This window comes from Habropoda laboriosa, unplaced genomic scaffold (genome assembly GCF_001263275.1).
Source record: "Habropoda laboriosa isolate 0110345459 unplaced genomic scaffold, ASM126327v1 scaffold11, whole genome shotgun sequence".
NCBI lineage: Eukaryota > Metazoa > Arthropoda > Insecta > Hymenoptera > Apidae > Habropoda > Habropoda laboriosa.
The window spans coordinates 2213046-2230988 of record NW_017100150.1 but is presented as its reverse complement, the minus strand read 5'-3'; the positions used below and the strand labels follow the sequence as shown (position 1 = coordinate 2230988).

The window sequence follows — 17943 nt, the reverse complement described above, 5'->3', positions numbered from 1 at the left end:
TTAATGAAAATTGTGTTTCTTTGTCTAACGCAATGCAGTTTGATTAGTTGCAATTCTTAAAGCTGTTCAAAGCCTGACTGCAAACAAATTTTTATTATCTGACTTTTCCATGAAAAATTTTATTTTACACAAACGTATAGTCCTCGAATGATAATTTCAAAATGTATACGTACGTTATAATTTCGAAAGCTTTTCTGTGTTCAGAAATGACTAGAAAACGAGTATCTTTGAAAATGAACGATCTTCGAATACCTTTACGTGCATTGCTGTAAAACTTTTCGCGGACAATTGAAATTCAATTTTCCCAGATATTGTTTCCCTTCGATATATAAATTCCGCGATGCAGATATACTCGAGTTCGAGGTGCGATAACTTATATTTCACACCGAGTTGTTGGACGAAATAGAAGGAGATAAAGTATTATCCGTCTCGGCGAAAATTTCGAACTTGGAGGATCACACACACGTGCTGTTCTTTTCTGTTTATTCGAGGCGCATATTCACATTTAAATTCTCTCTGTTCCCGCAGCAGCGTGGAGTTTCGTCGAAAAGCATAAACAATAGGAGAGATATACTATACGTACAGGGAGAAAGAAAAATACAAAGGGAGAGAAAGCACAATCGAATAGAGCAAATAGCCCCATGGTATTTCATTGAACGCATATATATGTAGTTACCGTGGTAACAAACTCTCGCGTCAAAATCGTCCTACGTTTCGCAGTATTCCCCTTTATCCATCCGTATAAACGATATCGATATGCATCGGTGAATGGTTCTCCCCCGCTATCGATTTCGCGTTGTTTTTGTGTTTTTCAAGGTTCCCGTGTAACTTTCGAAAAGCTTACTTTTAAAATCCACAGATGAAAAAGACGCCCGATTGCATTGTTTAGAGTACCTGCGTTCGATCGATTGATAGTTATGCGTCGCAACTCGTACGTTTTGCGTAGATAGTTTGAGGAATATGCGAACTGAACTTTAAAAACGTGTTCTATTTATTTTAAAGAGAGAAAAGTATTATATACGGTTGGGCCAAAAAAAGGTTTCATTCTGAGATATATTTTTTATCAAGGAGAGGTTCCGCTCTAGATCTTTGAAAAAATCGAAAATCTTTTTCACATTTTTCACTTCTTCGGTGTTCAAAGAATATGCGGTTCAAAGGAAATTTCGAAATTCTAGAAATTACCAAAGTTATAGGCTTTTAATACAGGATACTTGAGAATATTGTATTTAATAATTATAGTGAATGATTAGGTCACGTATGCAGGGTGCAATTTAAAAAAAAAAACATAAGTCGGAAATGTAGAGTAAAATTTTTTCATAGGAAGCTTCGTTTCCGAATAAATCGATGTTATTTTTTAACTTGGACACAATTGCAATGTGTGAAAATAAAGTTTTGTTAAAATTTGCTCGTTTAAAATTTAAAGGACGAAACAAACGAAACTTGAGTTAGATCTATGGTGCTCTAACACAGCTTTGACTCCTCTGTATACGTTATTCTAGAATGCACGATAGTATTGGTCAAGCTCAAGCCTCTATTTTTCGAATAGCGATAAAGGGAATATCGTGCACCACTTTCTAAGCTTCACCCGTACTTGAGCGCTAGTTGTGGGAGCGTTGTGGTAACGGGTACCTCGACTCTGATATAACCAGGAGACTGTTTATGGTCAGCTTATCCTCAAGTTTCAGGGAATTTAGCCTGCTTAAAGCCATTGAGGGACAACCCCCTAGTATACTGTTTGACTACCTTGGTTATCCTTTTCTCAACTGTCTCGCTCCCTTTTCCTAGCGCATAATCAGTAAATTAGGCATGAACGACATGAGTCTGTCTATCTCGATGACGAAGTTGTGACATATTTCTCTTATCTTAACACACTCGAAGTAGCGCAATTCTATATGGCAAGTGCTCGAACATGAGCTCAGAAGGGTGATAATCGATTTCCTCTCGATTACTGCTCAAAAAATCACTTAACCCTTTCTTTGCGGCAAAACTTGTGATTTTGGCCGTATCGTTTTGAAACTCGGTTATTAATGTAAGATAAAAGTGCGTATAGGATAAAATTAAGCATTGAATTACCCTTTTGCACATTCTCACTTAAAATATTTAATCCTCCCGGTAAAAGATTTGGCCAGATCGTTATTTGACATATTTCCTATCCGTGTTTGCTTCAAGTTAAGAATTTCATTACCACGAAACTACCAAAATTGGACGATAAAGCAGACGACAATTGTGGTTATTGACGCAAGGGTTAAGCATAGAGCGAGGAAATTTTCAAAACGCCTATAGGCGCCAATAATAATGACAGAGTTAAGCAGCGAGGACTCTGGAATAATAACTGTGGATCGCAAAAGATGGGAGAGAACAGGTGAAACAGGTAAAGCAACCAAACCGTAGAGTAGGAGTTAATAACCCCTAAGGAAGTGCCGTGAAAGCCTTGGCGTCCAAAATCCGTGAACTGCAGAGTCATACCTAATGTGCAGAGCTGGAAGTACGTCCAGTGTGGCGGCACAGGAGCAAGAGAGGTATAGTTGGTGGAAGAAATATAGCGGGTCGTAAATTAAAGCAAAGTAGCGGCATCGATTGATGCATTAGCACTCAGGATCGAGTGCAATATTGTTCGTCCTTCGATTTGGACTGAATCAGAGCTACCAGAGAACGTTTCTAAGTGATAATCACCGATTTTGATGAAACTTTGATATACAGTAGTTCTCAGAAAAAAATAATCGACGCATGTCCTTTTAAAGGGTGAATATCTCGAAAACTATTAGAGATAGAGGAATAGTGTAAATTGACGGATTTCGTATTTTTCAACAGCAAACTTGAAAAATAATAAATAACTGTCACCAAATATGTTTATTATCCTAATCTTCGAGGGCGATGTTTCCCCCTTCGTTACAGACGATTGTCGATAAAAGGAAATGTGTCAAATATTATTTTCAGTGCTATCGTATACCAAAGTTTCATCAATACCGGTGATTATCACTTCGGGATATTCCCTTGTGAGGCATAAATACTTCATGCGACCCTGGCTGAGGTTTCAGGTCCTTATCTTCTCAAGTTTCTGTCGATTCGTTTAATCGATTACGTTCGAGATTAGCAGATGTAAATATTTTATCAAGAGGATGAACCTTGTTTTTCCAGCATTCCGCAAAATTCTATCTTACATTTCGTGTTTTGTTAGTAGTTTCTTGCTTCGAGGTAGCAATAATAGTAAACATTTCTATATGTCGTAGAAGGAAAGGGATGATAGAGGAAAGAACTGTCTCTGGATACTCGTTCGGTGTAGAAACAGCATGTTTAGTACAGACATATATTTAACACCACGATGGAACTTGTGGGAGCAATTTTATTCGCACCTCTGAGATGAAAGTGTTGATTCCAACAACTTTAGAATACAAAGAACTATCCGATTTCGCGGCACATCGGTTAAATTACTTTTGTAAATACATTTCCTATTAAAATTATTAGAATACGCTGGCATAATTGTACAGTTTTCACTGCAGAATTATAGTAATTACGAATTTTTTTTTAAACCGTTACAGTGTCATTATTGTCTCAATATTATTTCTCTCTAATTAATTACACGAATTTACTCGACACAATATTTAGCGTATTTAATACTTCGCCATTGCTCGCAAATTTTATCAAGGAAAAGTTGTTACATCAGAGATTTTGCATAGTGTGTTATTAATGCTCGTGTTATCTTATGTTGATCGCGTTTGCGTGTTGTTACATTATTATCTTATAATTAAATATGCTGCCATATATTGATCGCGTAATCAAAACTGAATTTTTGATTTTGCGTATTAACAAAATTTCCACTCAGACTAAAATCACTCTACATTTTCACATGATTGTATTAATTTCTTATTAAGTGTGTTTTAATTTTTCCATCTAATACTAGGAAATATTAGTATCGAAATGAAACACTGAATTATATTTTATTTTACACATGGAGAGCGATATTAAACGTTCACAGTTATCGGTACGTATTCGTTCTCGATATTTAAGTTAATGAAGGTAATAAGTTGCTTGCAAAATTATTTCTACGCACAAAATGCCATGTACGAACATAAATATCAGCGTTATATGCTAATATACCAGATTGCATTGTTCTCTCTGTGATTAAAACAGTCATTTATGCGCTGCACGCTAATTATTACAATACTTCTGTGGAATTTGCTTAATAATGACGCGGTTTTTATTGATAATGCTTTTCTAATTCGGTTGTTAACTTCGCCGATAGGAAACTCGATTTTTATAACGTTGGATAAAATCGTCTTTTACGTAGAAAATTCTGACTGGCCATGTTCGTTGTTTGCTTTGAGCAAATATCTGAGGACAAATCAATCGTTGTGATTAAATTTTTCTCATTAAATGAGAGATTTAATTGTATTTCAGTTTAGATCACTGAAAGAGTAAAAACGTACAGTGATCAAAATCTACGTCTTCGTTACAGATGAAATTTTGAGAGAACGTTTAATTTTTATCAAACATTTCAGTTTATTTATTTTCATTTTTATCAGGAAATAAAATTTATAGCTTACTGTTGATATAAAGATATTCTATAATTTCTTCAAGAAAATCTAGATACGTTCTGCTATTTTTATTTCAATAAAGATAAATGCAGAACGTTTTAAAAATATTATTATAAAATTTCACGAGCGAGAGAAAGAAAATTATAAATTATTTTGCAAGAATTACTTATAATAACGTTATGAAATCTTGGCAGAAAAGGAAATAGAACTTTAGACAATTTCTTTGAGAAGAAATACTCCCTGAAGCTTACTTCAGAATTATAGCACAAAAGCATTTGCGAGGAGTTATTTACTAACTTTCCTTAACTATAGGCAAATTACGTACTCCGAGGAAAGAAGACGGTATACACTGACATTTTCAAGGCATTACTCGAATAAGTAAGTACTACGGTCGAGAAAATTATAAAGGTATACGTGCATTTTTGCAAAATTTTCCAAATGCCAAATAAAATATCCTTGACAAAGTGAAATGATAAAAGAATTAATTTCGAAACACATATTAGTTACGAATTAATTAACTAAATTTCTTATAACATCGTTAAGTGTTTTAAAAAAGTTATATTGTTCACTGATAATATATGTGTTACTCAGTTGGATAAAAACATTTATTACTGAATAGACGTACTATTTATGACACTATGATAGAGAACAGGTATAGTAATATGTACAATATTGCTGGTAAAAATCATGTACACAGAATGTACTGATAAGGAATGACTTAAAATTACATTAATTTATTTCACATCGAAACGATTTAAAATTTTAAAAAATTGCTATTTTACGTTGCAGAATGTGCTCATATTTCATGCTAAAGTGCTTGAAGCAGGAACGTTACACTTGTATGAGAATTAATTAAGATTTTCTAATTCCGTTTCTTAATTAAAGATCCTGTAATACAGCGTTAATTTAACCAGTTTAGTTAAGTTTAACGTAGTTAAGATATCCGTGCCTTATTACAGTCTTTACGTAAAATATGTATTTTACTTTTTCACATAGGGTACAAGAGAATATTGATCATCGTTCGTGTGAACGAAATTTGTAACAATGGACGGTGAAAACTATTTAAAAACATGGTCCATTTTCAGGAAATTTGTTAATATTTTTCTCCATTTACTTTATTCCTCTACTTATCCTTTTTCTTTCTTCTTCCGAAAGACTTTTGTTCGATTTATTATACAAATCTTTAGAATATTATTCTTTGCCACTTATCCTTTTTCTTTCTTCTTCCGAAAGACTTTTGTTCGATTTATTATACAAACCTTTAGAATATTATTCTTTAGGTTAAAAGAGACCGCAAACAATCGCTTGTTAGTAATAAAATATTAAAAATGTTCTCCGAGAAAAGTAAGAAAAACGCAAGGGCAAAACGCTTGTGACTAATCCTTTGAACTCATGAATATTCATGAACATTTTCGAATACATGAATACTTGCGGAGTTGTATTGTTATTTACATATATAGTTCGATGTAGTACAGGAATAAAATAGGACAGTGTTAAACTAAAAGCGGTGTGCTATTTTTTATATTTGAATATCAGTAACGAAATACTATGATAATTCTGTAACTTTTAAGTCTTCCAGAATTAAATATAACAGGTTTTATATATATGTATTTGCATTATGCACTTTACAATATAATTGAATAATATTTTCTTCGAATATCGCGAGAAAGTTTCCTTTGCTTAAGGTTTTTTGAAATATCACTTTTATTTTATTGACTTTGGATAATTGATAAATGTGTGTTTAATTTAAAAAGGGGTATGTATTCTACCCCGATTAATACGTTCAGTGCCACCGTCGAAGCATCATCGACACCGAATGTTCTGTATGCCACCGTCGAAGCATCGTCGACACGGAATGTTCTGTATGCCACCGTCGAAGCATCGTCGACACGGAATGTTCTGTCTGCCACCGTCGAAGCATCGTCGACACCGAATGTTGTGTGTGCCACCGTCGAAGCATCGTCGACACGGAATGTTCTGTGTGCCGCCGTCGAAGCAGCGTCGACACAGAATGTCTTACCATGTGCTAGCGTCGACAGTACGTCGACGTTGTATCGATCGGTTACTGCCACACCAAAAGTCGATGTCGTCCATGTGCAACGGACAACCACCACCATAAATCTTTCATTGAACGTTGAGACAATGTGTGTGCTTTGTTGAGGCAACGAATCGGTGGCACACAGCATGTTCTTTACGATCTGCAGATGGCAGCGAACATGTTGAATATACATGAACAGATCTGTTTCGCGATCTAGTTGCAGTCTACTTGTTGTAGGTGTTCCCCGAATATATATAACAATTTTTGTACTTTAAGCTCGTAAAGTAAAGCAAGTGTTTTTAAGAAGATTCGAAGAATTTTGATGAAAAGTCAGTGGATGTTGGAACGTCTAAACTAGAAAATTTCTGAAAAATGTAGAAAAATTCTTTTAGTTCGCTTATTCGCTCTGCAGTATTTTGATGAGTTGATAACTGCAATATCTTTGCGCAAGCCTAGTTCAATAACAGCTTCCACTTTAATATCGTTTGTTTGTTCAGTCTCGGTAAACTATGTAGAGATTCGTATAACATCGACCGTCTGATGTGTTCTAAATTCTTATCGAGATAGCGGTTAGAAATCGGGGATCAATTTCAATCGTAGGTAATTGAAACGGCTGGAACCTGGTGAAAATTGTTCGTCGAAATAACAATTCGTGTATTAATATTCCATTGGAAATTCTTTCCAGTTTCTTTCCTGCAACCGAAAAATCAATAATCATAGCAACAGAATTTATCCTTATCGCGCGGTCGTGTGTTATCTCCTATAAAATTCATAACACCGATTATAAAGCAAATAAAGATCACACCTTTTTTTTCGAATCTGAAAATTTATCGGATGATAACAGTAATACTACGTTAGAAGTATGCCAGTTATATTGTCGGATCAAAATGTCCAAAAGTCGAATACAACGTCAAGTTTAAAAAACAACGTTGAAGATGTATAAATTACACGATTGACATAAGTTCGATGCTCCAATGCTTTCGAAATTTGTCCAACAATCATGAAACTCTTCATTTTTAATTCTTTTGTAGATATTTATTCGAAGCATTTATTAATATTGAATTAAGTCTATTCTTCAAAATTACTATTACTATATTATCGAGAAAAATTAACGTATTAATATCGTATAAAGATTGTAGTTTAGGATAGATACACAAAGTGTCAGTACCTTATTGTACAATATTTACAATTCGATATTAAACACGCGCAGAAGATTATCCTTTGATTAACCTTATCAAAGTACGTTCTCGAGGGCTCATTTGGAAGACAAAACTAGTTTCTGACTTTTGTTGTGCCATCAAGTAACAGCTAAACTATCCTCCTCCAGAAGCCCAAGTCGTACAGGCTCGACAACTTTGACGAGTTAATCTACTTTACCCCCTCTGAGCTAGTAGAGAGTCCCATTGTGATAATTCCGGAGGAGCGAGTACTAATTTCTAGACGAATCCTTTCAATTCAAGCGGGTACCTCGGAGATTTCTGCTTAAACAGAGATGAAGGCGAGGCTGACATTCCTGATCCTTGCTTTACGAAAAATCTCCACTTCGCTATACGAGGCGTGCATTAATTATCACTTTCCGGCTTTCAGAATTAACAAATACTCCGTTTTACAGAATTGTGCGAGATTTTTGTATAATTATTTCAATAACGCTTACATTTTCATAATACTCTCTTGTTTCGTTTATTCTGCTTCTGAACCAATAACGAGGTGTAATTGTTTCACCTTAATAATGACTTATTGAGAAAAGAAAATTTATTTTCTAGTACAAATATTGGTTTATATCACTGAAAGTGTGTTCATATGCTTGACACGTGTTCCTTTTTTTATTGTAATTGCGATTCTTCTTAATCTGCGCGATTTTTCCCATATTCGAATTTGTATTTATAAAGTGAAATATGTATTTCTCAGTGAGCAAGTAACTTTTAAGCACGTCCTTTTATTCCATATATTCTGTTTAATAGTTTTGAAAATAATTATTTTTAAAAAAGCCTTAAATATTTAAATAAGATTAACAAGGTTTGAATATTTGTATTTACAAATAATAACTTGAAATAAGATTGGAAACTTAAAAGGAGAACAAAAGCCACGTGAAAAGACGTGTCTCCAGTGTACATATTTCTTCCGTTCGAGACACATTTTATTCTTGTCATCCGTTAATTACCAGCTATTTCCATCTGGTCTGCCGGCTCTAAAATGGTACGCTCCTCCATTTAAAAATAACAGGGATGATTTATTTCCTTCAAAGTAAATATACCTCGAGATAAAATCTCCTGCCGTTTCGTTAGCTGTAACCGACTTATATCGTTTGTCTGTCACGTTTGACAAAATAACGATCATCAATCTCCACGTTTACTATTAAACGAAGAAAATATAATTCACCATTGTTCGCATGCCGCTAGTGAAATCATTCGTTTATCGTTAGTTGATAACGGATAGCAAATAAACGAGGATGATGAAAAGTAAAGAAAAATCTGTACTTTAAATCGAAAGCATTTCCTTTGGATAAGTAGAAGTAATTAACGTACACCGATGGAGTTTCGATTTACAAGCCATGCCAGAGAGTCGAGGATTTAAAAAGATTCCGTCAGGAAAATCATTGAGTGGTTGTTACCATTTGAGAAATTGAAATGCTTATAAAGGCCATCTGTTTTTTTTTTTTTCAACGTTCTACTAGACGTGCAGAGTTATTATAGGCAAATGTTCTCTCCCTTTTTTTTTTTTTCTTGCAAACTTTTCCTCGAGGGAAAATTGGAAATTCATGTTTGTAACGTGAAAGTATCAGCGAGTTCTGATTTATTCGCTCCATAAATTGTACCCGCGAACTGTAACTACATTAAAATTGTCACAAAGATATCTGCGTGCGTCATAATTCAACTATAGTTCTGAGAAACAATATTTTACGTGAACAGGAGTACCATGTGCCGTGGAAAATATATGTAACTACTTCTCACGTTTATTACTTTCATCTGTCACTTGTATCTCTTTCTCCCTCGTAGAAGGAAATAATTTTGGCTACAGAATCTTGAAATAATTCGTTGATATTTTTAAATATGAAACTTACCGTTTCAAAGTCACTTTTTTGTTACACTTCATACACGTTAACGGAAAAGAAATGTTATATTCTTGACTATATTGATATTACGCTTGAAACGAGAGAGTCCTAGAAAATATTCGATGATAATTCGCTAGGCTAGCATAAGTTACGAATACACGAGGATTGTACGAGTATCACTAAAATTGCTGTTTATGTTTCATTTTCTAGCCAATACTAGCCAGTACGCGCATTACGTTTTTAACACCTTGGACCAGGATCATAGTGGTCTTCTCAGTTTTGAGGTAAGTGCGTTGTTTCTAGTGTTGCAGTAGATGTTGAAGGGTGATGCGTTGTATTTTTGTGCGAAACTTAACATCCGTAATGAAAGTAGAAAATAAACGAAACAAATTAGTGAATTATTGTACGAAGTATCAGAGAGCTATACTTACTCCATACATATATGTATTAGGTGTAGAAATGAATTCTTTCCGACTGGATTCACATAATTGATTCAAAGCCAGCGAGTTTCTGTCGCGAGCTGCCAGAAAAATGGCAAAAGGTCATCAAAAATAATGGAAATTATTTCGATGATTGATCTGTTTTCATTCTCTTTAAATAACACTTTGATTATACCCGAAAGTCGAAGAATTTAATACAACAATGACTACTATTGTAACTGAACTGGAAACAAGAAATTACAAGTATCGCTTATTTCGCTTGTAAGCTTGCAATTACGTTGTTTCTCGACACAATATCTTTGGTTTCCATCTGAAAACATCTTTTCACAATATTAAATAAAATAGTAATATGCTAGAACGACTAATAAGAAAAATCTTCCAAATTTTCAATAAATGTAAATATCGAATTATTCAATTTGGTGATTAAGCTGATATAAACGTGCAATTTAAGTAACATTTTCTACACTTTTTTTTTGTATCTATTGACGCACGGTGCGATGTCATCTGTCAGATACGTTTATTTGGGACGTCGACCGTCGAACGTCGTTCCAAATTAATTGTTAATTGTTCTTGCGTGGAATTAATTTCTTTTTCAATTCCATTTACGCCGACTACCAACTGTAATACTACTGATAGAATCATGTGTGTAGCGTTACTTAAAATTTCTCGTGAAAACAAATGTAAAATCAGTATCATTGAGCGTTAATTTTAAAATAAATAACAAATATAGCAAGCATTCCTTAAACGCTGAACAAACATTTTGCATACAATCGATTCTCGATGCAACATTTATCATTTCTCTGAACTATTAAACGTGTCAGATTAAATCTTCCTTTCTTATTGATTTGAAATTAGTGTCATTAATAACTGTCTGTAAATAAGTAAGTAACAAGAGGAACAAACATTTTCCATACAATCAATTCTCCATAAAACATTTATCATTTCTCTGAACAATGAAACGTGCGAGATTGAATTTTCGTTTTCTATTGCCTTGAAATTAATATCGCTAAATATTGTTATTTAAAATAAATAAGTAAACGAAAAATGGTGCAAACATTCCTTAAATGCCGAACAAACATTTTGCATACGATCGATTCTCCATAAAACATTGATCATTTCTCGGAACTGTTGAACGTGTGAGATTGAATATTCCTTTCCTGTTGATTTGAAATTAGTATCGCTAAATATTGACACATAAAATAAATAAACAAGTAGACGACAAATGGTACAAACATTCCGCAAAATGCTCGACAAACGTTTTGCATACAATGTCTCGACGAGACATACATCATTTCCCCGAACAGTGAAACGTGTGAGATCGAATACTCCTTTCCTGTGAACAATGTACCTGTAAAGGCGATACATGATTCGGGGTTAAATACTGTTCATGCTTCGCTTATTGAAGCAAGCGTTTCAACATCCCATATTCATCATGCAAATCATTGTCGCCCTTGTACAATTAGCGGTTCGCACGATTCAATTGGCAAGTATGCTTCAAACAAATATCCGGCGGAGATTAATGCTAATTGCCAGGTAGGGTACCAGTAACGAGCAACATAGATTTAACTAAGTTTTCCAATCGATAATCGGGGGCTAATCAATCGCTGATTCGTGGTTAATTTGCGGCTCGATACCTGGAACATTTCTGCCTGGTTTTCTTCTTTTCTTTTGTTTGTTGTTTCAAGAACGAAGTCATGAGAAGAGCGAGGAAGTCGCAGGGGGATAATTGTGTGCTAACGCAATTATCTTTCGTGACTTCGGGCTGAAAATGTACTTTGTGTAATTAGCCCTCGAGTTGCCCCCAAGCTCACACACATTACAGTTGCTCTCTTCGCCGCAAACATTTCTTTCTCGTTCGTTCTTTTTCTCTGCTTTTGCGGGCGATAAAGTTTCTCTGACGTCCAACCTTGTTTGATTAAGTTTTTCTATCAAATTCCCTCTAACTGCCTCTGTTCGGGAACGATATACGTCAATGTCCGAGTACGCTGATTTTTCTGCGATAAGGGTAAAGGGCGATACAAAGTCAGCTTTTTCCCGACGATTGCGAGTTACATTAGCTGTATTGAATTCTGTTAGACGGCGATGTAGGTACGCGTGGAAATTGTATTGTGTGTGGAAACAACAATTTTCCCCCGTTCTCTTTTATCAGTAATGTTTCGACATGTAGATACGATTAATCCGAAAAATATTCGGACACTAATGGAACACCCGTTGAACACGGTGCTGGCAACAAATACTCGTATTTTGAAAATTACTTGGAAATGGAAGTGAAAATATTTAGAATAAAAGTGTATAAATATTTTAATAATCACAGTATTACACAAATTATTAAATAGTTCAAAATCAATTTGTTGCAGGAAATAATAACATTTAAGCTTGCTTTCGTGTAAAAGTTTATAGTGTTGTAATAAGTATAAATTGAGAAAGAATTAAACGAAGGCTTTTCTTGTAACGAAGCAATAAAATAATTAATCGAGTTTTCACAAAGACTAGAAGAAGTTTGAATAATTCACCGGATGAGGCTAAAAATTTCACGTAATGTAGTTTCTACTTTGAAACTGAACTGTTTCGATATCGAAGAAATAAAAAGTCACTGGACGTTTTACATTTTAAAAACTTTGGGAAGTTACGAAATCGTGTAAAAGTTTAAAAGAAACTCCTTTGAAGTAACTTTGGAAAAATTAAGAAAAATGGTTCCCTTCCTTAATTTATTTTCCTTTTTACTACCAGCTTTTTCATTCAAAAGGACAATAATGTCTTCTCCCTCTTTTTCTAACGACACGGCTTAAATACCGGCACACCTAATTACCAAAAGTTTTCAAAGTAAGCTCGCCGTATTTAATAATCAATTCCTGCGAACTTAATCATTTCTTCCCTCGTGCTATCTTAATTAAAACCAGTAATACGGAAATAAAAATGTTGAAAAGTATTAGTTTCGAAGAAGAAATTTCGCTAATGTAATAAAGTTTTTGAAAGAGATAAATGAATATGTCAGCAGTAATATTATGAAATCTTTCATAAATTATTCTACAACTGTTTACAGTTTAATACAAATATATTAATTTTTACAAAAAGTCATATCAAGCTACATTTTGCATAGCATGGAAAAAAAGACGAAAAACATAAATTAACAAATTATCCCCAATGTCACATTTAAATAATTAACGTCAACTTTTGTCATATAACTCTCGGAGAGTAGAGCGATGCTCTCAGACAGTCACTCTCAGACGCGAGAGATACTCTCGAGAGCAACTCGCGATAGTTTTACTCTGAAAAGGACAGCTAGCTTTATGTTTGGCTCGATGTACGTACAGCGACCTAGGCTCCCGTTTCTTATGTTTGGCTCGCAAGAAATATCACGAGTTCTAAGAAGTTAAGGCCTCGAATTTTCCCCAGAACAGTTGCGAGCGTACAGCGATAAGAAATCGGGCAGGACGACTCGTCCTCAGTCGGTGTTTACCAGGCAGTCGAACGAGTGCCTCGACGAACGACGAACGTCGCTTATACTGCGCGATTATAGGCTTGTAGGGAATACATCGAACGAGAAGCTAGTGCACCGAATTCAAGTACACGACGAACAGCTCAGCTTGGGAGAAAAATCAAACGAGAACCGTGTCTCTGCGAGCTACACAGCTACAGTTTCACAGTATGTGTATGCGTGAATAATACGTATGTATATATACGTACACAATCGAATGATTGAGTTAATTGAAAATAGAGAAGAGCCTTCGTATAGCTAATTAGATTAATTGCTGCAACAATTTCGTTTAATCGTATCCTAAGTTTATTTTTAATTATAACGTGCTATTTAGCTTTTCCAGTTTATACAACAAACTTTGCATTCGGTGTTTATGAAATTATACAACACGATTGTGTTCCTTTTAATCAAGAATATAAAGTGTATGTAGCATAAAGGTAACATTTCCTTCATTACGCTCAGTTTCTGAATGGAACATATTCAAAAGTGATTAGTTGCCCAAACTGTAAATACACAAACACAACAGGAGAAACCAAAGATATTCCGTTTAACTCGAGACAAGGTGTAAAAATTAATAGCAACGTTCTTCGAAAAAAAATTTCTAAAATTAATTTTCCTGCGCCTAATGACTTCCATTATTTTCCACACGAGCCGCTATTGGTTCAGTAACACTTTCGGGCAACCCAAGCCTCTATCAAGTTCAATCGCATTATCAGCTTACCGTAAGGTCTGCAAATGTGAGGAGATTACAGCTGCTCTTTTACGCTGTGATACTTTTTGTCGAGGGATTTTCATCTCACGACGACACAACTTCTCCATCTTTGGCACCACCTTTCGACACTTCACTCATGCGCGAATTTATCGTCTTCTTTCGAAACAAGTCCACCGATTTTCAGGTTAATCGTATTATCTCAGCAACTTGCTACCTAATCTACATAGACACAGCATAGGTGCGGAGAACGTAATTTCACGTTATACTCTTATCCTACACGATAACTTTTCTTGAACTTTTCCGTGAGAAAATCTTGCTAAACGGTAGGACGTTTCGGAAAATTCAGTAAAACTTGAATCACAGGGAATTTTCGTTGAAGGTTTCTTGCAAGCTTTCCTTCCCAAAATTAATCCCTTAATTTTTCTTTAGCTCTCTACTCGATAGTTAACTACATTCTTACCTCTGTCTTGGTGATAAGCTGTCTACGGATAGCAGGCACGCACATCACTGAGAATAAACAAGGAAAAAAATGTTTCTGTTTCGTACGCACAATCAGTAGGCATAAAATTTAGTCGTACCTTTAGTACAACTCTGTCTTTGACCTACATGACGAGGAACAGGATATTCGGAGATTCAGCGTGTAGGATGAGCATGGTCACGTCAGATTTGCTAATTACGTTCCCACCTATCTCTCCCGTTGAATGAAGAAAATTTAGCGAACGTTCGGCACATACTGTGAGCAGTTAGGTACAACAGTTTAACGAACTGTTTAGCATACGTATTCCACGTGAGGTGGGAATGTACCACAGCGGCAAACATACCAGCAACCAACCCAACATTCGAAGAAAGGGAATCACGAGAAGTGCGCTAACAAACTTGGTGGATTGATTTCTACCATGGCCTGCTTGCTGCTTGGTAGAGTTAACGAGGTCTGGTTTGCAGTGCCCTACTTAATTTCACTTCGGATGCAATAATAGTGTTCAACTGACTAATATAAAAGAAGATCCAAATTGGCGGGAGTTTCTTATAATTGCCATTCGCGGAATTCAATATTTTAATGCAATCTTTTTACATGCTTGTATTGAAATCCTGGTAAAACTTTCACATTTTTGTTGTCTTATGTGAAAGAAGAACAATGATTGATCACTTTTTCAGCATACTTACAGTTAACATAGGCAAGGAACTTGAGCTATAGGTGAATCTCTCCTTGTAAACGTAAAAATATTTTTCTAACGTAATAATGCGACACTTTTTTATTCAAGACACGTTGTGCAGATAAATTTTGTAAGAAAGAAAATTTTTTACTTGTTAACAAATTACAATGAATGATTCAGATTTCCTTAAGCATAAGCAATATTGAAATGATCTTTTCTCGTATATTGCAACAAATTTAAGATTAGTGCGGTGTCCAAATGTTGGACTGAATATATACACGTGCCAGAATAACTTTCAAATTTCTAAAGCCGCATAATCCACGTAATTCTCTCCTCAGGAAGTTTTGTAGTTAAGATTTAGGCATCGTTGTGGCTTTTAAGAAAGTGTACAAAAGCAAAGTGGTCCTGACCTCAGGTTATATTTCTTTAAAAAGATTTTATAATTGCAAAATAAGAACGACGTTGAAGTATTACTGAAAGATTTTGTAATTTTCGTAATTGCATTTGCATGAAAGAAGATCACGAAACTAGATATAAATACGTAAACATACTAACAAGGGAACTTCGGTAACCCGAAAATTCCGATTTTTCTGAAACTTAGCAGTTCGTTAATTAATAGAAATTGTTTTCTTAAATAATTGAAATAAAACAAAGAATTTTTATTAATCCAATAGCATCGTCTCGTAAGGCATAAAATGCTGTTAAATTTTTATCATAAACATTTCTTTATATCTACTACAGTTTTAAAGGTATACAGAGAAATAGGGTAACACTTGTCTTCGTCAAAGGGCTGTTTTCACCTGGAAGAACCGAAAAAGGACCAAAAAAAAAAAAATTGCCCTATACTTCTCTCGAGGTCCTCTACGAACTTGCAAAGTTTCAAAAAAATCAGAATTTTCTATTGCACAATTTAAATTGCATTTCTTCGTCAAAATCAGTATCACGTATCAATATTCGATATTCCATAAGATTTCAAACTAAATTTTTTCCCAGATTCTTATTAATTTTATAACGACTGTCCAGGTTTGTTTCACATTCAGAAAGTGTCTCAATATTCGCGAACAGAAATATATGTTCTTCAAACGAAAAACGCATGAATTGATTTAACAGTGTTCCGCTTTAAATGTTCTTACGCGATTCAGCCGTATTTATAATCAATTTACGTATGCCCCCTGTAGTCTGTCCCGTCCTTGAAGCTCAATCGAGATCGTGCTCAATGTTGCATCGCTACTAGCATAATCACGAAGTCCTAAACCAACAATCGCTATTTATTCCGACGAGCACCGTTGTTTGCGATTAGGGCCGGTATAAACGCACCCCTCATACTTGTAAACGAGACATTTCTCCCTCGGCGTTATAATGCTTACTTACACTACTGGTTCTGTTAAAATTAGAAATTAATATTCCGTAGCGAGCTTATTCGTGAACAACCGGCGTCGTGGAGAATGTTGCATAAAGGAAAGACAGAAAACGTTCGACAGAAGACAAAAATAAGAAAGTGTACCATTGTTTTACTATGAATAGTGTGCGTCGTTGAAACAACCTCACAAACATAGTATAATTCGAGTGTTGATGTTTTTCAATTTCAAAAAAGAATTAATTTTGTATGAAATAATTGGTAACTTTGCAATTAATTATTTCACAAATTAGGAAATTGATCGTTGCATGTAGTAATAAAGTTCGTTTTAAGAAATTTAGAAATAGCATCTGAAATTATGAAAAGTTTCAATCTCTGTCAGTTAAAGTTAAATTTGAAACAGTATTGAAACAAGATACCGATCCAATAATTGATTATTTCACAAAATCGTTTACTTTTCTAAGATGATTTTGAAGCTGATTGAACCGATCAATACTGAACAAATTTTTAGTAATATTTTACAAATGAATTTTTTGAATCACGTGAATTTTCCAAAGGTGTCTACCTTCGGCCTCGTGAAAAATCCAGAATTCGATCGAACCGGTATCTCCGACTAAATATCACAGTACAAGCAACGCACGGTACACCTTCTATCGATTGCTTGGGAACGAAAAAAAGAAAAACGCTGTCATAACTCGATTTATCATAATTGAAGCGTGCGCTAATCCAATTTGTCGCATGAGCATGAACTCTAAAGTGCTTTTGGCCGTGGCCTGTGCACAAGCGTGACTCGCGTTGCGGCGCGTTATTCTTGATTCTTTTTGCAGTTTTCAATTATGTCGCGTTCGCTTGGAAGATGTCGAAGCCATTATTGCAAAGCTCGAGCACGTTATGCGCGCGGCATCAAATAAAGTACGCGATAAATTGCTTCGTTTTCCTTGATGCGCGAAAGCAATTTATTCATAAGCGAAGCAGTCGTAGTAGTAGTAGATGGTATATTGGCTTTTTGCATTGGCTCATTTCAGAAGGTTGTGACGGTGACACATAAAGGACAGTACCACCGCTGTTTCTTCGTTCGTAATCGAAACTTCAATTAAACCGTGGCTAGAATACGGTTGTCCTAGAAGCGAGCGACAGAAAAGGTGGTTCTGTTGATTTAAAAAAAAAGTATCTTTCA

At 35.0% G+C, this 17943-nt stretch overlaps 1 protein-coding gene across 1 annotated transcript in view; it reads left to right on the top strand.

Moving 5' to 3' along the window:
* LOC108574693 overlaps positions 1-17943 on the top strand; it is a 53792-nt gene that overhangs the window by 19628 nt on the left and 16221 nt on the right. The window contains exon 5 of the mRNA XM_017937320.1: positions 9836-9909. Within this exon, the coding sequence (XP_017792809.1) occupies positions 9836-9909 (74 nt within the window). The remainder of the gene's footprint in view (positions 1-9835; positions 9910-17943) is intronic.